Source organism: Gavialis gangeticus, unplaced genomic scaffold (genome assembly GCF_001723915.1).
Source record: "Gavialis gangeticus isolate Ggan-Ray unplaced genomic scaffold, GavGan_comp1, whole genome shotgun sequence".
Lineage (NCBI taxonomy): Eukaryota > Metazoa > Chordata > Crocodylia > Gavialidae > Gavialis > Gavialis gangeticus.
This window is the reverse complement of record NW_017728992.1, coordinates 11550959-11576636: the sequence shown is the minus strand read 5'-3', so window position 1 is coordinate 11576636 and position 25678 is coordinate 11550959. Positions and strand designations below refer to the sequence as shown.

General features: G+C 41.9%; 1 protein-coding gene across 1 annotated transcript in view; it reads left to right on the top strand.

The window, feature by feature from the left end:
• ABCA13 (ATP binding cassette subfamily A member 13) overlaps positions 1-25678 on the top strand; it is a 375209-nt gene that overhangs the window by 280169 nt on the left and 69362 nt on the right. Inside the window, exons 40-44 of the mRNA XM_019518403.1 lie at positions 921-1077; positions 2889-3142; positions 5199-5397; positions 8332-8441; positions 24081-24231. Of these exons, the coding sequence (XP_019373948.1) occupies positions 921-1077; positions 2889-3142; positions 5199-5397; positions 8332-8441; positions 24081-24231 (871 nt within the window). The remainder of the gene's footprint in view (positions 1-920; positions 1078-2888; positions 3143-5198; positions 5398-8331; positions 8442-24080; positions 24232-25678) is intronic.

Sequence of the window (25678 nt, the reverse complement as noted above, 5' to 3'; positions counted from 1 at the left end):
TCTTTTTTTTTTTTGAATCATTAGTGCATGCTTAATGGCTGTGCTGCTTGCATTGTGCATACAGTCCTCCCATTTTTAACTACACAGAAGCTTGCATTTTCTATCCAATAAGCTGTTCTTTGTAGGACAGTAATACTTGGCTATAGCTAACTGCTCTGGGCTGCATTTGGGGGCAATGTCTGGTGGAGCCATCTCACTCTTGGTCATAAAAGGATAACTTTTTACCCTATATGGGTGACAGAAGCCCTAATTGGGCCTGTGATCTCTCTTGTCTATGCTTTCTGTACTCATTTAATTATTTACATAGAAAATATAGATGCCATACTTTTGGTAGTTTCTTCAGTAACTTCATGTTACTGTTGGTTTTTAACGAGAACCACTGTACCAGCCATTATTGTCTGCCATATATAATTAATTGTACTAAATGTGCTGTCTGTAGCAGACATATGCTATCATTTAGGCATAATGGTCAGAGCTCCTTAGTTTCCATTCCAGTGTGTTGTCATTATAATAACCAGTGATAGCTTGAAGCCTGTGGTTTATGCCTAAACAAATGTGGTTTACTGTATCTCACTGATGCCTAACTACTGAAAATGACCTGGGTTAGTAATCATTCAGAAATCAAGGTTGTGAGGTTCCTGGAAGAGTGAAAGAAAAGATATGAAGCTGATAAATTTAAAAGAATGAGTTATCTGTTCGTAGCAAAATAGCAAATATGTGTGTGGAATACAGGAAAGTATGATATGCTAGATATAAAAGTGAGGAGGAAGAATTTAGGGAAGAGATTATAAACCTTAAAATCAGCAAACAGGTGTTGTGTTTTCTTTAGGGGAATGCCCAGGATACTGAGCAGATGAATCAGGAAGCAGAGTGAATCTAAATTATTTATGTTGCAGTTCTACTTGTTTTTTTCATTTCAGATATGCAGCTTTACCATGGATGTATTTTGTGTCCAGATTCTTCTCAAGTTCAGATGTAGCCTTCATTTCTTACATCTCCTTAAATTTTGTGTTTGGTCTTTGTACCATGCTGGTGACTCTCTTGCCTCGTTTGTTAGCTATAATTACCAAAACACAGGTCAGTATAAGCCCTGAGCTTTAATTTTTCCTGTAAGTAGTATAGAAATTACTGTGTGGCCTGCTTTGTTAGGCAGAGGAGCACCTTAAAGACTTACCTCACTCAAAAAGGCATAAGCTTCTGAAGACTGTAACCTATTTCATCAGATGTGGCATCAGTTTGATGCTATTCATAGGCTATAAGCTTTTGTAGGTTACGAAAGTAGGTTGAAGCTACTTTCTTGCACCATCCAAGGTTAATTTTTGTTTCATATGTTTACCAAAAAAGTGTTTGCACTCTAATAATGGAAAAAAAACCCCAGCTTTAACTGAAACTTTGATATTTTCCAGACTGTTAATTCATAATTTGCATATAATGAGAATTGTTCAGGTCTATTGAGTAGATAATATGCTTTACAAAATTTGTTTGAATAATATTAACATAAACGATATGCTAATTTTTTCTAGGATCTGCCATTTATTGTGTGGATAATGATATGCTCATTAACACACATATGTACTTTTCATTATACTTGATAAAAATTAGGCTTGTGTATTAAGAGGAGACGATGGACAATTAATGTTTCAAAATGCAGTAAAACCTCATAAAATCCGGCTTTCAGAATTCCGGAATTCTCAAAAATCCGGCACCTTAAAAAAATACAGTACACTACATTATTGCATTAAAAATAGTTTCCCAATACTCCAGAAATTTCTCCAGAAGTTCGGCACTTTTCTGGCTGCCATTGCTTTTGTTCGTCAGTCTGCAGCTATTGTTTCCAACAATGCTCAGTCACTTGTATAGTGTAATAGCAAAGAAAATTGTCCTAAAGCTATGCACTTTCCTCATGTTTCAAAAATCCAGAAATTTCAAATTTCTGGCAGGTGCCTAGGTCCCAAGGATGCTGGATTTATGAGGTTATACCATATGTGTAAAAGGCTTGGCTGGGAAATTTGTTTGAATCTAGATTTGAATTATATTTTGGATTTAGATTTAATGATTTACTAGGAGAGGAATCTGCTTTGGATTTTTTAGTATGCTAATCTGGGAAATGCAAGATCATAGATATGCAAGATCACAGAAAAGCTGATTTAACTGGCTGTAATCCTTACGTTGTCCTCCATTATGTCAACAGATTTATTATGTATAATATACTGGTGAAATACCAAGGGTTTCCTCATACTGCACCTAATCTCACTTAAATTGTATATCTCCTGTTATGGTACCATGACTTTCATGTTTAATATTCTTATTGAAGAAGCTAGAAACATTTTGTTTCTATGTTAGATTTTTGTGAATATAACACAAGCTTCATAGAAGTGATAGATAATGTTTAGTGGTTTCCAGCAGCTATCTCTTCCTGTTACTATAACTGGGCATCAGAGCTGGAATTACACTCCAACTCTTGGGGAAGTAACCTAAATTACTGTGCAGTATTGGTGCATGTGTAGACATGCCCCCTGTGGAATATTTGTATCATGTAGCAGTAGTAGTAATCTGGCATTATCTATGAACCTCAGCATGCTAGGATTCCATTGTGCTAGGAACTGTAAAATATAGAATAAGAGCTGGTTCCTAGGCCAAAGGATTGATTTGCATGTCCATCTAATAAATCTAATAAAATGTGGAGAAGTTAGGGCTTGATTCATATCTCAGATTGGTGCAAATAAGGATAATTTTTATATTGAAAAACAGTGGAGTTAAAATACTGATGAGTTTAGAATAAAGCTCATGATTTGTTGTTGTTTTGTTTGTTTTTTCTGTTGGATGGTGATTCAAAGTTTTTGCCTTTTCTCTTTTTGCCCAACCCTCCCTAAATCCATCCTCTGCAGAGTTTTGAGAATCTCTACAGCATCTTCAAATGGGCTTTTATTGTTTTCCCCCAATTCTGCTTGGGCCAGGGTTTAATAGAACTCTCCTACAATCAAATCAAGTTTGACCTGACAAGTAATTTTGGAATTGATTCTTATGTGAGTCCTTTTGAGATGAATTTCCTTGGTTGGATCTTTGTGGAAATGGCCCTGCAGGGAACAGTCCTCCTTCTCCTGCGGGTTTCCTTGCACTGGGATCTGATGCAAAAACCAAGGTTTGTTGCATCTGTTATTTATACTCTGCTTTTGTGGATATTGACTAATTTCCCAAAGAAAAAGGGAAATGAAATCCTATTGCACACTGGGAAACAGACTATATCTGATCACTATTCTATCTGGCTCTAATGAGCTCATGTATTATAGCTTTCTATTTCTGTGTCTTTATCAGTTACATATGCTGGAAAAGAGAACTTGAAAAGGTAAGTTGTGAGAGGAAACAGAGCATTTAAAATTTAATCAAATAACTGAGAAAAGAAAATATATAACTCTGTTCTAATGCTGGTTCTAGTATCCAAAAAGAATTTTGCCAGTATAGCATCTTGGATTTTCTTTCTTTAACATTAATTCCTGGCCTCTAAGTGACCAAATATCCAGAAAAAACACACGGTTAGGGAACTGTCAACTTCTGTTATTTGCTTGCAGGGTTCTCTTCTTCCCTCATCCCTGTTTACTGAAAGATCATGTTGCAAAGCAGTCATCTGCAAAATACTTTAGGATGATTAAACACTTTTTCCTTGTGTGTGAACTCTAGTGTAATGCAGTATGTTGCACTGAGCTGTGCTCCCTAAAGCTAGATCCTGCTATATATAATATAAAAGATATATAGATATATATAATATAAAATCTGTTCCTCATCAGAGGTTGATGGACACGTAGGAGTCCTGATTATTTCCATAGGTGAAAGCTTAGTAATGATTTAGTACAAAATGACCAAGTCAGCTCCCAATAGACAATCAAATATTTATAGATGGCAGAAAGCCCATTGGTTTAGATGCTTGCCCACCTCTGCTACCCAGAACAGAAAGGAGCAACAACAGATCAACACCTGACAGGTTCTGGGCAGTGGCTCATGTAAAATGCTGCTTTTCCATTTCACCTTCTCTACAAAAGCTTCCACTGTGTTTATGGGGAAAATGCCAGTGCCAGAGCATAGGAATAGGAAGAATGGCTTATTCAGTATGTTCTCCTGGCTTCCAGTCACCCTGGACTCATTACAGTTGTGGAGATTTAATGGTGCATCAGACAACATTATTTCCTCACTTGCATTTGGCGTGGAATTGCAGAGAACACTGGGGACAGTAAGACAACAGTACTGTACTAAATTACTGTACTTGAAAGAGCTGTGAAGTAGCATAGGGCATGAACATGATAGTACAGCAGATCATGAACCTTGCGGTACCTGTTGTTCACGCTCTGTTGTCATCTTGGTACAGAACAGTGAGAGTGTGCTCTCCAAGCCCTCTTTTTGTTCCTCTTCCTTGTGTAAGAGAGGACCATTTCAGATGCACAAGACTTCTATACCCACATTACTGCTTTGCATCATAATAACATGTGTTTTCTTCAGAGCTGGCCTAATTTCAGTATTAAGCCCTTGCAACATTTCTAGAGATGCTACCTCACACTCCCAGCTTCTCCAAGACCATCTTTTGAAGTGCCATGGTTTCATTTAATTTTCCATGAATAGAAAAGGTCTGAATTGTTTTTCCCTGGGGACACCTGTGTTGCTGCCCGTTTATTTTGCTTGTGTGTCTTCTCTTTCTTCCTTTCCCCATTAACATGCATCTACATCAGAAAAGAGCATAGCAAGTATTTCTTAAGAAGGTTTCATTTTGAGCTAACCCAGAACGTGTAACATCATTTTTGTTGTTGTTGTTTACAAACCTGTCTAGTACCTAAGTGCATTTTTCTTCCCATGCTCCTGTATTGCAAGAATTGCTTCTTCTCACATCTCACTTGAGCTTATTTTCAACTTATAGAGAAGATTTAATGCCATATCAAAATGACCTTTCAGCCTCCCTTCACCATTCCTGTCCCCCCAAAAGAACTGAATGTAATCTTTTTCCGTATAAGAAATGAAATATGGACTTTGCTCCTCAAAATTATTGGGAATTGGAAAGAGAGAATTCAGGATCAGCGCACCCATTGGATTCTACTGAGATTTGAATGCCTGAACCATAATGCAACTATAAATAGACAAGTGCTCCTTTTTAGATGCTTGTAATATAATAGGGTGTAATTTGCCATTTGGCACTCATTGTGTTCTCCATTTAGGGGCCATTGTTCCATCAGCAGCACAGTCAATCCTTCAGAAGACATAGATGTAGCAATGGAACGAAAGAGGGTCTTTGGTGGAAGAACTAGTAATGATAATGATGTCCTTCTGCTATATAACCTCAAAAAATTGTATCGTGGTTTCAGTAGGAGAAGCACTGCTGTGAAAGACATCAGCTTGGGGATTCCAAGGGGGGAGGTAAAAATGCTCTTTTTGTTTTACCTTTCTTTACCTTTCATTTCAAATTGTGTGGTCAAGATCAATTGTTTGGGCATGTTCAGAATGTGTGAAATGAAGGCTCTGTGATTAGTAGCAAAAGACTTCCAATTGTGGTAGTTTCTGAGAAATTGATAACATTAGTTGGAAATGAAAGCACTGGTGAGGAGAAAGTGATAATATTTAAGGCGCAGTTTTTTCAGGGAATGATGATTCGCTTTTTGTCTTAAAGCTTTTTTGTATGTCACACAATTTTTCTTTTGTTTTAGTCTTACTGAGTTAAGCCATAACATGAAAAGTAAAATGCTGCCATAGCTGCTATTTTAGGTGCTGAACTCCTTAATATATCTAGTGAAACAATTCACAAGCCCCAGGCTAAATACTGAATTGTCCCTGGGTGAAACTCACAGTGGCTTCAATACAATTCTTACCTGAGTTAGGAAAGAAAAAAAGCCAAGTGAAAATTTAAGATTTAGCCTTCTTAGAATAGTCTCAGTATCTTTTGACTAAGCCTATGAAACTCTAGCCACTGAAGGCTCTAAAATGCCAGAGCAGCCTTAGCTGTTTTGTTGGAATTTTTGTGGGGATTTTTTTCTGTTAGTTTTTTTTCTCTAATGTTCAAAGGGCCATGCAGACATAAGATTAAAAAATGCAGCAAAAATTCTTTATATATGTGACAGGGAGGAGAAGGTGAAAAACCAGTTAGAAGAGGTGGGAGTCCAGTGTGTGACATTTGGGGTTTTTGTGTAGTTTGCCAGCAGCTACTTGGAAATGCCTAACTTAGAGGTGGTTATTAATAATGTAAATATACTTACCAGTTATGCCACTTCATTAAAACAAATTGAAAATAGCTCTTAATTTCAATAAAATAATTAACCTGCAAGGTAAAGCAAGTAAAAGGCAAGTTCTGCCATAGTATGAGCACATGTTGCAGTGTACCCCAGGTGAATGCCTGAACTTCTACTCTGTAGAGTGGAGTGTACATAGTTGAGTGGAGTGTACGTAGTTATTTGTTTTTACCACTGTCAAAAGGTGCCGGTGGCACGTTTATAGAGGGCAATAGTTATTGCTTTTGCTGCACACACTGAAAGTCCTCACTCCAAGACCATGCAAAAACAGCTGAGCCTTTCACTTTTCACTGGTGAGCCCAACCCAAGAGACTGAGAACGGCAGATAAATGTTTACTTCATACCATGGTAGTTAGAACACTTAGCTGGGATATGGGAACTGGTTAGGGGACTCGGCTGGGTTCAAGTTTTTGTTCCAATAAATGATTTATGCAAAGTTGGACAGTTCCAACAGGAGAGACTGGGAAACACCAGTCCAAGTGCACCCTGTAGTCTGGCCGGAGGCTTACTGGGGACATGGAAGACTTCATTTCAGATCATTCCAGTGTCCAATTTGGAGCAAGGGTTTGAACCTAGGTCATCTACATCTGAAGAGAAGGCACTGGACACAGGCTGTTGGCATTTCTGGATTGTATGTGTGCTTTGTGCATGGGCCTCATCTTTTTTTTATTGAAAAGTCATGAAAGGTCTCAGGTTTGTCTCGATGAGGGATTAGAATAGATTCCAACAATTGAACACATTCACAAAGTCAGGAAAACCATTTCTTACTTCACTATAAAAGTTACCTGCTTGATGGTATGTCAAATATGTAGTGGAACAAATATTCAGCTAACCCCCAAATTGTTTTCCTGCATGTTACTGCTATGTTTAGAGGAAGCATCTTCTTTTAGCAGTAGAGTGATTGCAGTTAAGTGGATTCTAGAGCCATGGGCAGAAAACTGGTATCAAGGGCAGGTTAAGATCAGAGTTAGTCACAAAGCCGTAACTCTCTGAAATTCCTGACACTTAAATGTTTTCTAACTTTCAGGTGCCTGAGTTTCAAATGTTTAGTTTCTTCTTCCTCTCCCTCTCTTTTTAATATGAAGCATTCTAATAATATGTTTTTAAAATTTAATAGCAGTTTATAACTGAAATTGTAATATTTTGTAGGAGAATTTCCTTAGTTAGACATCCCTTTTTAAAGCAGTAGACAAGTTTAAATAACTGGTATGTTTTCTCCTCATAGCAAGACTGTAACAGTGCTGTGTATAATCCACTGGAACATGTATCATTGTAGTAATAGAAGCAAAAGCTCTGCTAGTTAAATAAACCTCTCCCATGTGCCACAGACATTCTACCGATGAGCCTTACAGACATGGCAGGATACCCCTTATCCAGAAGTCTGTGGTTAAATTTCTCTTTTCCTGCTCTATGAACCATGAAAGGTTGGGAAGATACCCAGTGTGTGTGCGTATGAGTACATTTGTTCTGGGTTTAGGCACTGTCTCTAAACAGCAGACTGGAAATGACAAAATGCATACCTTGCAAATTTTGAGTTTTTATCCCATTTTCAAAGAACAGTGTTCAAGAAGCAGAAAACATAGACAGTATGCATTCATTCAGCCTTAACTATCATCATCCAGCAAAAAGATGGAGTACATACATACATACACACAAACCTTTATTATTTCTGCTCTTTTTTGCTTTCTTCCTTTCTTATGACTTAAAAGGAAAATACGTTACCTGTGTTATCATAAGTAGCTGTATATAGTTACTGAATAGGACTGTCAAAGAAACCTGGCTTCAAGTTGTTTGGGTACTTTTTGGCATTGTTCACCAATGATCAGAATAACTTTTATGCTGCACTGCTTTTTCCTTTAATTTCACTGAATTCCTTTTTCAAGGAGCCTAAAGAAGTCTGAAATTATTTTTGTCACTTCTGTGTATGCATGAGTATGTGTATATGCATATACATTTATACCCTTACAAATAATCTATCCAAGTGTAAAGAATGATTAAATATTTATACTGTTAGCTACAATACCTTTACAAATATAATGATTGTATTGGTGTATGTTTTCTATGCTAGTGCTTTGGACTGCTTGGTACAAATGGAGCTGGGAAGAGTACAACATTTAAGATGATGACTGGAGACATCACCCCCACTGCAGGGTGTGCTATGGTCAGGACCCCAACAGGGTAAATATTGCAGAGCTTGATCAGAATATTGCTACTTGACTGAGTTAATGATCAAAACTTAGGGAACCTCAGCATGACACCTAGTCTTTTGTATTATATTGCAGAGAATTGTTTTGTACTCTTCAAATTTACACTTTTATTATTACAGTCTCCAGCGAGGCAGGAGCTCTTTTAAAGCTGGCTGTTTGGGTTAAGCAGTTTAGCATTATTTAATCCCAACTAGCAGCTCAGTTAATTGGAAATGGATTTGCTCAATAGCAATTGAGTGGGAGGTAGGAAATGTCACCACGTATATCTACAGGTATATACACCAATCCCTTTAAATCAATTTCAGACTGAATGGTTTTCACCATGAAGCTGATGAGTGGTATTCATTTGGGATCATTTTTAAATGTTCTGTAAAACCCCCATGTTTTTTAATTGATCATCATGCGGAGAGGTGATCAGTGAGAGAAGGGATATTCCATGGCAAAAGGACCTCATTCGTGCCTTTATGTATCCGTTAATTTGAGCTATGGAGCTGGGTGATCAACAGATTTTTTGTTTCAGTGGCTGAAGTAAAAAATTAGATATAAAAATATCAGTATGGATCAAACTGAAACAATTTCCCCTGTTTTTTTTAACAAAATGAAAAATGCAAATATTATGTTGTGGGTCAGCCTGATATATCTAATTCATCCCAAAACAAAAATGTTCATTTTTTATTATTTCACTCTCTTTTCAACCTGTTCCCAATCTTTCTCAGTTAAGTCATACTTTAAATAGATAGATTACATTTTGAAAAGAAAAGTTGAAACCTTTCTTTTTTTTTTTAAATGTTGAAATGAAATGTGGTCGTACTCTGAAATGAAACATTTTTTTGAGAATGTTGAAAAGCAGTCTTCTAATATTTTTAAAAAGTTTTACCATTTTTCTCATCAAAAATGATTAGGCAAATTTGACCTGAATTCATGAATAGTTTCAGTCCCTTCAGAGCTCCATTTTTATTGCTATTCATCAAAAACATTCCCCAAATGCAGTTTATTGCCTTCATTATGGTGCTTATCATTTGCAACATTTTTTTTCTAGAGAAAAAATAAAAAATGTAAAAAAGCAAGCAAACACAAAAGCATAGCTTGTATGGCGAGTGTAAGAAAAGATTAGGACAAAAGGTCGGCGATGTAAGATAAGATGGTTATAGCTGAAACAAGTGCTTTCATTTATAATCTTTCATAATGCAAGGGGGGAAAAGGGCCCAAACAGGCTGGTAACAAAACCACCAAACTAAATAGGAAATGCCACCAAAAAATATGATACATTTACACATGGACGAATGAAAGAAGGGAGCTGGATAGGGTTGGTAGCTGTTAACCTATTAACAGTGTCAGAAACATTTCCCAAATCTAGGAAATTCTGAACTGTTTTGGTAGTTGCAGCTTCGCTAAACAGTTATTGAAAATGGAATGGCTACAACCAAGTCCCTGCTCTTCTGCAGCCATACTTTAAGTTAGTGTTTAGAGGCAAAAAGAGCATGAACATTCACTGAGTCATGGAAATAGATTTTTGCTCCTGTGAAAGATGCTGTCTAAGGATTCTGTGCACTCAGCAGCTTGTGTTGCATCAGGAAGGTCAAATGAACTTTCAGAAATCTTTTCTTCCCTGAGCTTAAAGTTTTGTTTATGAAGAATAAATATGAGGCAAACAAATGAGGAAAGGTGTCTGAATTCTATTTATTTATGAGTATAGATCCTGGGCTAGTGCAAGGCATGTATATTATACCTAGCTCTGTGTTGGAGGGAAAAATGAACTGGAAGTGGCTATAAGGAGCCCTTTCCTTTTCCTTGCCTACCTGAGGCTGCCCAAAGCCCAGACATTTCTGGTGCACAGGAACTAGGAGAATCAGTTGGAGACATCTAATATCCCCCAAGGGAGCAGGAAAGAACCCTTGCTTTGCTCTCCACTTCACTGGCTAGGATATCTGGTCTCATGTATGGGGAAACCCATGCCAGAAGCAGTGGTGGTAGGAGTTGGCTGTGACCACTGTGAGCAGGCAGTGATGAACAAATTTAGCAATTTCTTAAAGGCCTGATTCATTAGTAGTGGGAACAGTAGTAACTGGGAGCAATGAATTTTGGAAGGTCATGGAATACGTTGAGGATTTTTCCTTTGTGCTGTTGTATTACAATACCTTCATACAATTAAAACCGAAGTTATTGTCTGATGAAGAGAGGCTGAGAGCCATGGGACTCTTCAGCCTGGAAAAGTGCAGGCTCAGGGGGGACCTAGTTATAAGTACATAAGGGGTGTACATCAGGACCTGGGAGAATGTCTGTTCACCAGAGTGCCCCAAGGAAAAACAAGGACCAACAGTCATAAACCCCTCCAAGACCATTTTAGGGTGGACATAAGAAAAAACTTCTTTACTGTCCTATCCCCCAAGACCTGGAATAGACTCCCTCCCACTGTGGTGCAGGCACCTACTCTGGACTCATTCAAGAAACAGTTGGATACTTATCTTGCTGGGATCCTTTGACCCTAGCTGACTTCCTGCCCCTGGGACAGGGGGCTGGACTTGATGATCTTAGAGGTCCCTTCCAGCCCTTAAGTCTATGCAATCTATGAAAAAATGACCTATGAGTTTGGGAGCCTTAATTTCAAGATTCCCAAATGTGGTTCTTTGAAGAAGCCTGGTTTTCAGAAAGTGTTCTATACCTGCTTTCTCAATATAAAGTCCCTTTCAGGGACCAAAAGAAAATAGGGAAACCTGAAACTTCCTACCTTTTGGATTTGGTTTGAACTTGGTTCAAACTTCTTACCTTTTGGATAAATTAAGCCTGCTGGGGGATGGGGGCACTACTGCCACTGCTGGCCCTCTGAGCAACCCTTGCAAAGCCAGCAGGCCAGGGCACTTAAGGAAGCCCACCTCTGCCCCAGCCCTGGAGTGAGCTGCAGGCAAGGCAAGTGCCCCCAAAGGGACACTTGCCTGTCTGTACACAAATGCCAGGAGCTTGAGGAATAAACAGGAGGAACTTGTCCCCCTACTTAAAACAAATAACTATGATGTCATAGAGATAACGGAGACCTGGTGGGACTCCACCCATGACTGGGCCACAGGTATAGATCGCTATACCCTGTACAGGAGGGATCAAGTGGACAAAAGGGGCAGGGATGTAGCGCTTTATGTCAAGGAAAGCTACGCATCCCTGCAAGCCGACATTGGCACCCAGGGTAGACAACTAGAGACCCTCTGGGTTAAAATCCATGGGGAACACGGCACAGGAGACGCAATGGTGGCAATCTACTACAGACCTCAGACCCAGGATCAAGAGCTTGACCAGGAGTTTGCCAGGGAATTGGCTGAGGCTGCACACTCCTGGTGCATGGTTGTCATGGGAGACTTCAAATACCCAGACATCTTGTGAGAAGAGCACTTGGCCAAATCCAAGTGGTTGGAAAGCTTGCTCTTGTGCATGGATGAGCTCTATCTGATGCAAGAAGGGCTGACAAGAGGTAAAGTGCTGCTCAACCTGGTTCTGACAATGGGGGATGACTTAATCAGTGACATAATGATCAAAGGAAAGCTGGGTGACAGTGATCACAAGCTGATCACCTTCACCATCTGCCATAACGCCGGCAAGTCAGTCAGCAATACAGAAGTCCTGAACTTCAGGAAAGCTGACTTTGACAAATTCAGGAGGCTTGTCATGGAGGCCCTAAAGGGCCACAGCCAAAAGGGAGGGGAGTTCAGGACAAGTGGTTGTTCCTCAAGGGAGCGATCCTAAATGCGCAAGCAAAGTCTATCCCATCTTGGAGGAAAGGCAGTAAAAGGGCATAGCAGCCCCCTTGGCTCTCCAGGGAACTTGTGGACCTCTGGAATCTAAAAAGACAAACCTACAAAGGATGGAGGACTGGATCCACCTACAAGGAGGAATACTCTGCACTGGTCTGGACCTGTAGGGAACAGTAAATCCCAGGATGTCATTCTCCTGTTGTACTCGGCCTTGGTGAGGCCACAGCTGGAGTACTGCATCCAGTTTTGGGCTGCACAATTCAAAAAGAACATGGAGAAGCTTGAGAGGGTGCAGAGGAGAGCCATGCATGTAATCAGAGGTCAGGAAAGCAGACCTTATGAAGAGAGGCTGAGAGCTATGGGACTCTTCAGCCTGGAAAAGTGCAGGCTCAGAGCTGATCTGGTGGCCACCTTTAAGTATATCAGGGGTGCTCACCAGGATCTGGGGGAATGTCTGTTCAGCAGAACGGCACAAGGAATGACAAGGTCAAACGGTCACAAACTCCTCCATGACAGTTTCAGACTGGACATAAAAAAAATGTAAATAGCTTTTAATTTCAGTAAAATAATTAACGTGTAAGGTAAAGCAAGTAAAAGGCAAGTTCTGCCATAGTATGAGCACATGTTGCAGTGTACCCCAGATGAATGCCTGAACTTCTACTCTGTAGAGTGGAGTGTACATAGTTGAGTGGAGTGTACGTAGTTATTTGTTTTTACCACTGTCAAAAGGTGCCGGTGGCACGTTTATGGAGGGCAATAGTTATTGCTTTTGCTGCACACACCAAAAGTCCTCCAGAAGTCCTCCAGGTCACTCCAAGACCATGCAAAAACAGCTGAGCCTTTCACTTCTCACTGGTGAACCCAACCCAAGAGACTGAGAAAGGCAGATACATTTTGACTTCATACCATGGTAGTTAGAACACTTAGCTGGGATATGGAAATTGGTTAGGGGACTCGGCTGGGTTCAAGTTTTTGTTTCAGTAAATAATTTGTGCAAAGTTGGATAGTTCCAACAGGAGAGACTGGGAAACACCTGGGAAGGAAGAACTTCTTTACTGTCTGAGCCCCCAAGGTTTGGAATAGATTGCTGCCAGAGGTGGTTCAAGCACCTACTCTGAACGCCTTCAAAAGACATCTGGATGTTTATCTTGCTGGGATCCTATGATCCCTGCTGAATTCCTGCCCCTGGGGCAGGGGGCTGGACTCTATGATCTTCTGAGGTCCCTTCCAGCCCTAATGTCTATGAAATCTACGGTTTCTGAAAGGCAGAACAGAGGACTTAAAAAAACAACCAAACAAAAAATATATAAATCCAAATAGGTTTTATCAATTTTTTAAAAAAGAGCAAGCAAAAATTTTAAGTTTTTGACAGCTAAAAACACTGTGGTAGCTCAGAGAAATCAAATAGTAAATTGACTTCTTGGATTTATCATTCCAGGTGAATGAAATGCATAGAAAAGTGGAAAGCAAATAATATTTTACAAAGTTGCTTGTTTTAATAGCACAAAGTGGTGTTAGTAACAGAACAACATTTTGTTGTTGTTATTTTACATAAATACAAATTAATCCTACCTGTAATTGCATTGTCTTCAGTGGCATTATATTCATTTTTTCAGATCTTCAGTGGCATTATATTCATTTTTTCTTTTCTGCATCCCAAAGTAAACACCTATTTTCAAGAAGTTTAAGTTTTACTGTGATGGGTGGGAAACTGAATAACAAGTTAAACAATTAATACACCAAAGGATTACTTTCTTTATTATTATTATTTCATTATGCCTTTTCAGACAAAGAAGCTGTAGGCGAATTATAACCTTTCCAACCATATTCTACTCGTAATTGAGATTTAATAAAAATGCTCCACTAAGAGAAACAATACAAATTTAGCACTAATCACAATGAAATTTGCCACAGTAATAGCAATGTGGTACTTGGAAATGGTTTTGTCTTTTTGTCATATGCATCTCATTAGCATTGGCATAGTTCAGCGATGCATCTGTCCAAATGATATTATGTATAATTTCTGCACACAGTAATTATTTTATATACAGTGCCTTGCTCTTTGGGTTTACTACAACCTCATGCTCAGGAAAGCCAAGGAGCAACACTGCAAGCCATCACTTTGAAATATGTGGAAATGAGGCACTGTAATAATGAATTACTGACAACCCCACTGATCGTCAGAAGTGCTAGCAATAATAAGGGAAATACTTTGCATAAATAGAATTAAAATACCCAAAGGTCCTATGTTATAAATAATGGTATGTATCCATTCTTTGGATACCATTTGGACACAGAAGTTTTCAGGTTTCAGCAACATCATATTGGACTACCTTGTAAATGTGTGCTTGACATTGATAGGATTTTTTTTAATCCTTTCCACTATAGCTGTGTGTCAGATTCGGATTAGTCTGTGCCAAACTCCTTGGTGTCACAATTAGGCTGCTGCCGATACCCAAGCTACTGTGTTTGAATATACTACAGTTGCTTCTGACAGTATAGGCTTTCAGCTAGTGTGAACCAGGAGCAATAACCAGTATGAACTTTTGTAACAAATAAAAGCAGAGACTTGCCTACCCAGAAAAGGAAGGAAATGGCCGTGCATATATCAGGCATCACCCTTAAGATCTGCCTTGCCATGCAAAAAGACATTACACAGAAATACTATTTACTTCTGCTGAGCGTTCATCAGATTCTGCCCAGCTTCAGTTATGTTCCTTTCTTTTGCCCTCACCACTGTCCTCTAACACATACGGTCTCTTTCTACTGAGGAGGGCTGGGCACTAGTCTCTGGAGAGATAGCAAAGCTTATCTGAGAAAATAAGTGAGAGATCAGTGTAAAAAAATTTGAAAATGTCATTGGCTCTTAGGTCATTGCAACATAAGCACATACTGAATAGAAGTGGACTTAACCATGCTCAAGGGTAGTCCTGGGCTTATGCAGTTTGTTGAACTGGAGCCCTTGTAACAAGGATTTAGATGGGGAGGGAAGTTCTTCTCACAAGTCGTCCCATTGAAGCCAGTAGATAAAGTAGTCAGTATCCAACATTTTTTCTATTGTGACCAATTTAGTTTCCTCTCCCATAAATTTAAACCTCTACTGTGTGCAGAGAGATTCTTTAATGCAGTAACTCACATTCTTTGTCATCTTATAAAAGGTCACAAGGCCACAGAATATATCTCCAGTGAGTGAAAAGTACCAGAGTTCTTTTCGACCAAAATTTGGGTTCTTTTCAGGGTTATGATATTCAACTCAATATAGAATTAAAAGTGCAATTCAAATAGCTTTACTTGAAAGGCAGAATAAATTTGCATCAATATAATATTTGAGATGGTAGTTGTTATACTATATATCAGGATAATTAGTTTAATTATAACTTAGTATAGTTATATTAATTGTATTTTTAACCTTGATTTTTTTATAATGTTAATTAAGCATTAGTAGGCACTGACTCTAATGTGCAGTTAAGAGCACAATGGAATATCTAACTACTCTAATCATTTGTAAATTTATATTTCATTTTGACTAATTAATGGAATTTATATCTCCATTGAAGCCATTGTAAGTACCATGTATATCACTGCCTTTACTTTCTTCGTGTACTGCTTGGAAAAAAGTTATAAAAATCAAACCTCATGCAAATGAGAGTCAACATTAAAACAAATGATAAAGAACTGCAAAAAGCTGTTTTTTTTAGAGCTGCTGAGCCTTCGTGGTAATGGGAGATATAAGTGCCTAGTAGGGCTGTGCAAAATTTCGACGAGTGTTTTGTTTCAAAGCTGTTTTGATGCATTTTGAGTCACTGGCTCACCCACCACCTCCCGCTGCCGGGCTGAGCTCAGTGAGGCTGGCAGAGCAGCTTGGAGTGCAGCCCTGGCTCCAAGCACAGCCCTGGCAAGCACAGCTCGGTGGCTGGAGGCTCCACAGACCCACGGAGATGAGTCTGGTGGCAGGAGGCAGGGGAGAGGCTCTTTCCCACCTCCCACCACCAGGCTGCTCCCTGAGTGGCTCCATCAGCCTCATGGAGCTGAGCCTGCTAGCAGGAGGTGGGAGAGAGCTACTGGCCAGGACTACGCTTAGAGCCAGGGCTGTGCTCAGAGCAGCGCCACCACCGGCTCTCCTGCCACCTTGCTGAGCTCCATGGGGCTGGTGGAGCCACTTGGAGCACAGCCCTGGTGAGCAGAGCCCAGCGGCTGGAGAATCCAGAGCTCCACAAGCTGGGCCTGGTGGTGGGAGGTGAGGGAGAGCCGCTGGCCAGTACTGTGCTCAAAGCTAGGGCTGCACTCCAAGCGGCTCTGCCACTGGCTCTCTGGCCACCTCCTGTCACCAGGCTCAGCTGTGTGAGACTGCGGAGCCTCCAGCTGCCAGGCTGTGATTGCCATGGCTGTGCTCCAAATGGCTCTGCCAAACCCATAGAGCTCAGCCCAGTGGCAGGAGGCAGATGGAGAGCCAGTGACAGAGCTGCTTGGAGCACAGCCCTGGCTCCAAGCACAGCCCTGGCCAATGGCTCTCCCTTACCTCCTGCTGCCAGGCTTAGCTCTATGGGACTGTGGAGCCTCCTGCTTCCAGGCTGTGCTTTCCAGGGCTGTGCTCTGAGTGGCTCTGCCACTGGCTCTCCCACGTCCTCCAGCTGCTGGGCTGAGCTCCATGGGGCTGGTGGAGCCTCTCAGAGTACAGCGCAGCAGCAGGAGGTATGGAGAGCCAGGGTTGTGCTCTGAGTGGCTCCCCCAGCCCACAGAGCTCAATCTGCCCTCCCAGCACTGCCAGATTCCTCCTAGGGGCACGGGCCCCCAGATCCCACGGGTGGGATGACAGGAAGCTGCTGTTGCTGGGCCAGCAGCAGCACCAGTCTTCCCGGTGAACCCTGCACTGGTCCCAGGCAGCAGCCGCAGTCTTCTGTCATCCACAGATCCAGGGGCCCACACCCCCAGGAGGAATCTGGCACAGCCCCACAGCCGGGGGTGTGGGCCTCCAGATCTGCACACGGGATGACAGGAGGCTGTCACTGCTGGCAAGTGACGTGAGTTTTGCTTTTAGTAGTTTGAAGTGCAGTATCCCAGAAACCCCTGCACCTATCTCCTTGAAGCTTGGCAGGCATTATGCCCTTAGAAGGGTATACGATCTCTGCAATTTTCATCTGAATCAGACAAGAAATAACAAAGCTATATGCATTTTCATGATTCCCCATTATAGCCTATGGGTGAAACATTGAAAGGCGTCAAAACAGCGAAACAGTTTTGAAGAAATGAAACAACAGTGCTTTGAAACAAAACAAAATGAAACACTGTTCCTTTGAAATGGTGAAACAGAAGTGAAACTAAACGGTGCTGTTTTGCACAGCCCTAGTGCTTAGGGCTGACTGGTAAGGGGAGCACATGTCCCCCCAAGATTGGCCCCTGACTTGGCATTGCTCAGGATGGGGCAGTTTTTTTGCTGCATGGGCTGGTGGCGTGTTGGGGTGGGGGGCACTAAGCTGCAGCACAGAAGTATAGGTGTGGATATGGGGCTTTTGCCCTGCCCCTGGGCCAGCCCACAAATTCTGCCCCACCCCCCCAATTCAGGAGGCACCAGTCACCCCTGGTGCTTAGCATAGCTGAATATTGATCCTTACATGTAAAATTTCTAATCGCATGATAACAAATAAAGGCCAAATCCTGCTTGCTTGTTGACCAGCAGAGCCTCCCTGAAGTAGGCAGGTCTTCTCACGTAAGTAAGATGAACAAGAATCAGTCCACTGTTTTTTCTACTACACCCTGAATTGGAAGACAGATTAACCCAGCATATTTTTCTGTACAGCCTGAAGTATGAGGGTTACTGAAACACACTAGGGAAATTAAAATACCAAAAAGAGATTAGTGAGAAAACAACTGTGAGCCAAAAATGTTATCCAATGAGGCTGCCTTGACCACATGCCTGTTAGTTGTCTTTAATAAAAAAATACAGCACTTTGGAAGTCATGCAAATAACATGACCACTCAGCATGTATAGGAAAACTTTTCCCCATGCCTTGAACTTTCTGAAAACACTTCAGGGTGTAAAGTAACATTATCCCCAATATTGCAGATTAGGAGACTAAAGATATGGAAAATCTCTCTCTTTCTGGAATTAATTTTCTATATTATAATGTGGCTTCCTTTACCATACAGTCACATTGGAGTAGAAGGCAGTCTGATTCTTATCACGCAAGCCACAGATCCTGAAATCTGAAATCTGCAGTGGGACTATGGGGAAAAATGGAGTATAAGGGGAAGCAGTGCAAAGGGCTGTGCTGTTTAGCATGGATTGTGCACCTATGATTCTTGTTTAATTTACTTATCTTCATTTTCTCTGTAACGCATAGACTTCTTGCAGCAAGTGAAGAGAAACTTAAGGAGAAAATTAAGGAGAAATGTAAAGGAAAAGGTAGTGGCATGGTAGCCTCGCTGAAAGAGGGATTTCCAAATTGAGGGGCCACATGGAAGAGAGCACATGAATGTTAGAGAGGCAAGGGTAACACTCTTTTGCCTATTGCTACAACATTTCTCTATGGGAAAAGAGTCTGGTCTGGGTTTGGAGTATGTAAGTGGGAGTGTGTGGTTTGGCAACATCCTTGGCTAGAAATGATGCTGTTGCCATACTATGGGAATGCCCTATGTCACTCAGAGGGATGGGACTTCAACTACACCTCTGTCCTTTGTACCTCTTGGTGGCTAGTTCCCCACTCAGATGCTGCCTGCTGGCACCTGGTTCTCACTGGACATTCGATAGGAAGCCACCGAACTTAGGGCCAGGGTCCAAGACCCTTCACATCTATACCTCAGCATGTCATGCTCACTTTGGGCACCAGGGCACAACATCTTGGATCCTAAGTAAGCATGCATTAAGAGAGAGGAATGGGTGAGCTCTGTGCTGCTGTGAGGATTCTGCTTATTTTGTGTCTGAAAGACCAGGACACATGGGTAAAGAATGCCAAGTCCCTCTATATGTGTGAAAGTTACTGGCCAAGGAAATGGATAGCTTGGTAGTTTGTACCAACAGAATACTGAGGAACAGTGGTGGATGCATATAAGACAGTGAGGTAGTGTACTTTATACAGCTGTTATTTCACTGTATAGGTTACCACATTTGATAAAAGCTGCCTTTCGTGCCTCAGTTTCTGTGTTTGTAAAATGAGAATGCCACTACTTTCCTTCTGGAGAGACGTAGATAAAAAGGATTGTAGAAAAAAGAATTACTATTCTGTGACTACAGTGTTTCCATTAGGTTTTGCTAGTTCTGCTTAGATAAGTTTATTTTGTGTGAAGTAGCATATACCTGAATTTCCCACACTTTACTATAGGGAATACCTAGATCCAGTATTCGCAGTATTCTAAGGTATTAGCTAAACCTATTAGCAAGTTTTATAGATGATTGCTTTATCTCGGTGTCTGAGTATCCTTAAGTACAACTGGATGTATAAGTGTAGATTTCTCTATGTCTGCCTCTATATAAGAGATAGGCAAAATATGGCTTGCAGGCTGGAAGCAGCCTGCCAACCACTTGGATCTGGCCTGAGGGTGGGGGGAGCAAATATTTGGAGCTGGCCTGTGGCTGACCCTGTGGTGCTCCACATGGGGCTGAGCCTCGCCCAGGGCATCCCACGCCATGCTCCTGCCCACATCTGCCAGCCCCAGTCTGGGTCAGCTTGCACAGCTTACCAGCAGGGCTGCTCCTGATGCAGATGCAGCTTCCTGGCTGCTTCTCAGCATCCCTTGCTTCCAGCAGCGGCTCCTCCTCCTATTCCTGCCGCTGCAGCACTATTGTGGATGGGAAGAAGCTTCAGCTGGGTGGCTTGTGCCCCAGAACGTGGGGCAGTGGGTCCAGCTCCCAGCTGCCTTTTACCCACTTGGCCACTCGTGCTAGGTGGGCAGAGTGGGTGGAAGGCAGCTGGGAGCTGGAGCCCCACATGCTGGGGCAGGAGCTGCCTGGCTGAAGCTCCCACCCCTCCCAGAGTGGTGCAGTGGGGCAGGAGGAGGAGCTGCCACTGGAGGTGTGGAGAGCTGAGCAGCACCACCTGAGTGGCTGCAGCCACACCAGGAGCAGCCCTGCCAGTCAGCTTTGCATGCTGGCTGGGGCCAGTCCAGCAGGTGCAGGCAGAAACATGGTACAGGCTGCCCTGGGAGGGGCTCGGCCCCATGTAGAGCACCACAGGCGCAGCCACAGACTGCACTGTCCAGGCAAGCTGTGCTGCATGTGCCCCCTGCCCTGCCCCTCCCTCTGCTCACCCCTGGCCAGGTCTCTGGATTTAGCATCCAGTCAGCTCCCTCCCCACCAATGTGGGCAAGACCCCCTACCCTCTACTCCTTCCCCTGCCCCACCCCTGGACAGGAGTATGCAGGAAGTGGATCACAGCTCTGTCTTGGGTCCTGGCCCCATGCAGTCACCACCCTGCAACCCTGCCCTGTGATTCCAACCTCATTTGGTTTTCCCACTCCGAAACACTGCTCTTCACCGGCCCGCTAGTGGCTCCACCCCACATAGGGAGTTGGTGAGTAATTGTTGGAGGGAGGCAGGGTGCTGACCTGGCCCACGACAGCTTGTCAAGATCTCTATGTGGTCCCGGGCCTAAATAATTGTGTCATCCTCCCCCTCCCCCCGTGCTCTATATCCTTTTGGTATTAAATTGAGAAATACCAAAGAAGTATGATCTAACTGCCTAACACAGGGCCTTTTAAATGGGGTTGGACTCTGCCATTTCAGCTGCATTTTTTCTCCTCTGCTCTTCTCTTGTTTATATTGATGGCCTGATTATAAAATTCATACTGCAAGTGTGTTCAAGAGAAAAAAAAAGCATGAGAATAAAAAATAAAGATAATTGTGCTCTGAGTTCTAACCCTTTCCAAATGCACCATATGAGCAAGCCTTTAAGAGTAACAACATGGATGGCTGTAAGGCATCATTTTTCTGGAATATAAGGAAGCAAATTTGAAATACATGTTTTCCTGATGAGTTAGTTGATTTTACAAAAGTGAGTGTTTTCCTTCTCAGGTTAGTAATGCTTGAAACCATTTTCCCCACTCCCCCAAGTTCAGCAAGCAATAAAAGAATAGGACAGAGCTTCAAGCAAAACAACTCTCCTTCTCTTCCTCTGTCTCTCTCTGTCTATCAGGATAAGAAAAGTCAATAGGAGCACTAGGGGCATGCAGTATTAGGCCTCTGCCTGGATTCCTCTGTTTGGGATTTCCTGGGCGCACAATGCTCCAGTGTGGTTTCAGGGTTGGGGCTGCACTGGAGAGAGTTTGACACCAGTTCCAGGGCTGGGACCATCAGTCTGCTGGTTGGCAGTCTAACCCATGAGATGGCACTAAAGCTAGCATGCCCTGCTTACTGAGAGGTACCCTGGAGATTCCCCAGGGCATGTCTCTACAAGTAGGGAACACATCACCCATTGTCCTGCAGGATCAATAGGTGGGACAACAGGAGACTTGTTTTGCCCAGTGAAGTGTATCAGCTGTTCTGGGACACATACTGGCACAGCTGATCCACTTCATTGGGCATTTATATCTTTAGTGACTGCACCCACTGAAACTCCATATGGGTTCCAGATCTACAGTAGCCCTTCCTTGTGCATCCTATGACAATGTGTCTAACTATTCCTTTGCAATATTGGCCTTTATGGAAGTTAGTCATCCATGGGACTCTTGTATTTCTTCACATGATCTTAGTTGATTCCTGGAACTGGGGGTTTCACTAATGGGAGCTAAAGGGATTTTACTCCCCAAAGCAAACTGGAGAACTAGCCCTAGTCAAAGCATGTCCCTGTCACACCTTCTCTCACATTGAGAGCTTAATGGAAGTTTGACCATTTGTTGATTTGCTGCAGCAGAGTGATCTGGTTTAATTCCTGCCTGGTAGACAACCGTTCCAGATGGCAGTTACCTATCCAGTTACTAGAATAGCTGCACTCAATTAATTTCTGATGGGAGTTTTTTCCTGGAGCCCCTGAAGTTACAGCAGGGTTGATTTTGGCCTTCTTTGCATGTTCCTTGCATATTGCTGAAAGCCAGGACTTCAGCCATCCGAAGAGGGCAGCTCTGCTAAAAACAAGCAGCCGTATGGCCGTACTGTGTTTATATTAGTTCAAAGTGACTGTGTGTGCATCTTGCGGTGCCTTTGGAGCCTGGGAAGCAATTCACTGTAAATAGAATTTCACTGTGTCAGAGTTCATTAAAGAAGTGATCCACTGTGTCTGTGATTTTATGCAAATGGATTCACGTTAGTAAATCCATGCCCTGAGGTGCAAATAGCTTTAAAAAGACCATTTAATTTGATTTAGGTATGCTGGAAATCAGCACTGGGAGAAATTCCTTACTGTTTATATTAAAAATAAAAGCCTTTGAATTAAACATGGACAAGGGGAGGGGTTAAATCCTGACTTCCATTTTGTTATGCCACATGTCTCCGTTTTGCTAGAACGCTCCCCGCTTGCTGTTAACTAACTTGGCATCATCCAAAGCCACACAGGTATTAAAAATTTCATGTCTTTCCTATTAAGACCAGAAGCCCATTTTAATTAGTCATCAGCAAGGTTCATCATATCATGGTAAATTGCCTTTTGACAGCATTTAAAATACGTTTTGATACTGTGGTTTGATTTTAAATATACAGTTTGTGTTTTTCTTTTCTCCCCAGACTCTTGAGCCTTGTTCAGGATTATCAGATGCATATTTATACTTTATCCAAATGTGGCATTTGTGAACCATGCATATGAACAATTCACTTGTCCATTTCTAAATGATTATTTGTGTATTCAAGCTTATTAATAGGATTCAAAGTAATTCATTAACACTGTGGCAAAAACCCATGCAGTTTAAATGTTTTCCTCCTAAAGCTCAGACTTTTTTTTTCAGCTTCTTGATTCTGAGAGGTCCATAGCTCTGTTATTTGTCTGAATCCCTTCCTGTAAATGTAAATCAGTACCACCGAGTGTTGGATTAGGTATTGGAATAGATGGAGTACATTTAGCATCATTATGGGTAATGAAACACCATTGCAATCAAGCTTGCTTCTTAGAAATAAATGCAATTTCTAGTAATGTACAGTTATAAAGCTTGGGCCAAAGAGTGAAATAAGGGTGATTTCTTTTTCCTTAGATAGTCTCATTTAAGCTATTAAGCTTTTAATATTTCTGTGTTTATTTTGGTTTTCTTAGACATTTGGGAGGGTTTTACATGTTTAGTGTTCTCTCTCTTTTCTCACTTTTCTCACTCATATGTACATAAACACCCTCTTTTTAAATTATTGGGGGGTCATCTCATCATTTTGTGTTTGTACACCCTAGTGCCTGTGGCATTATAGTCCATCCTAAGCCTTATGAAATTTTCAGTTTCTGAAATATTCTACATTCTTCATGCCTGGTCAGTCTCCTGAGCTAGGGAAGAATGTCATGGTAGGGATTATGGAGGTTCCTCCTGGAATAGTCCACATCTCGTCTCTTCTCTCTCCCTAGTCGTGCACTGAAAAACCAGTAGAGCATGTGTGGTTCAAAACAAAAGCACTGGGACTGGGTTACTCCTGGCCTCCTAATAGCATGGAGGCCAGGAGTACCTCTGTCTCCATTTGGTGTGGTTGGCTGGGGAGGCAAACCACCAGTAGCATGTGATGCCTGCTAGAAAAGAGGTCCTGCTCCTGATACTTGTGGTAGGGCTATGGGATTAAGGACTGGCATGGAAACTGTCTAATGAATTTAGTGGAAGTAGGAGAAAGGGGAGCTGGGCCAAGTGACTTCCCGTCCTCACCATGGCAGATGAAAGTGAGAATGTTTTCTCTTGAGTAAAGGCTGTCTATGGTGATACCAAGGCTAAGGGAAGATGCAAAATGTTTCAATCTTTTTTGCTTTTCTCTCAACTAGGTCTGAAATAGATATACTGTCTGCTATCTCTGAGGGCATTCTGATTGGCTACTGCCCACAGCAAGATGCCCTGGATGAACTTCTAACTGGTTGGGAGCATCTTTATTATTACTGCAGACTACGCGGAGTGCCAACACAATGTATCCATAAGGTAGGTATCCATGTTTTATCTCTGCAGAATTGGATAGGGCAACATTGTGCCAGAAAGATCATAGAGCAGTTCTGTTTTCTTGTACCAGACAGAATTCCTGAAGCTGCTCTATTGTGACATGGAGTCCACAGTTATTTGGCTGGCTCAAGGACTGGCTTTGTTCTTGAAGTTAGTTCGAAACATCTTTGGCCATTCAGTTGGGCCCTGCACTCATTAGAGCTGGTCTGGGCCTTGGGATTGGGCTGTGCTTTAACAAGGTGCTGCCATGCAAACAGTGTCCTACGGGCAGTTCAGTAGTCACGTAAAATTCAGCATTCAGTCCCTTCCTTATCAACCCACCTTGTTAGGTTTGATTAAGGATGGGCAGAGTGCCGCAAACATGAAGATTTGCTCCCTTTGCACTAAGGAAAATATATTGCAGGATAATTGTTATTGCATTAAACCTCTTGGCTATAATTACCTGTCATCTTCGTAAAGTGACAGTTCCCTTCTTATGACCAGCTTTTAGCACAACTCTACTCTTTTCCAGATTCCATTATCAGGGCACTTAATACAGACATGGATGGGAACAGCTTCTTGTAGGTCTCATATGGCTGTATATTAATTCAGAGAACATTGTTAAATATTTATAAGCCTTGCATAAGTTATTGAATATTTTTGATCATAAATGTAATTTAAAACAAATCAAGCTTTTATTATTTAATTAGGTGGCAGGCTCTTTTAAGTGCTGTAAGCCTGGTTCTTAATCTTTGTTAAGGTGTCATACATAAGGGCAGTACATCCCTATACTGTACTTATCTACAGTTTTGTTGACAGTCAGTGAACAGAAAGGTATTGGCCAAGTTAGTCTGAAGTCTACTAGAAAGGAGGGCGGACTAGCTGGTTCAGAGAGGCATGAGCTTTCATAGGCAACAGCCTACTTCATCAGATGTTTTACAGATTCATAGACACCAGGGCTGGAAGGGACCTCAGAAGATCATCGAGTCCAGCCCCCTGCCCCAGGGGCAGGAAGTCAGCAGGGGTCATAGGATCCCAGCAAGATAAACATCCAAATGTTTCTTGAAGGTGTTCAAAGTTGGTGCTTCAACCACCCCTGGTGGCAGTCTATTCCAAACCTTGGGGGCTTGGACAGTAAAGAAGTTCTTCTTTACATCCAGCCTGAAACAGTCATGAAGGAGTTTGTGACTGTTCGACCTTTTCATCCCTTGGGGCGCTCTGGTGAACAGACATTCCCCCAGATCCAGGTGAGCACCCTTGATAAACCTATAGGTGACCAGCAGATCACCCTGAAGGCTGTGCTTTTCCAGGCTGAAGAGTCCCGTGGCTCTCAGCCTCTCATAAGGTCTGTTTTCCTGACCTTTGAGCATGCGTGTGGCTCTCCTCTGCACTCTCTCAAGCTTCTCCACTTCCTTTTTGAATTGCGGAGCCCAAAACTGTATGCAGTACT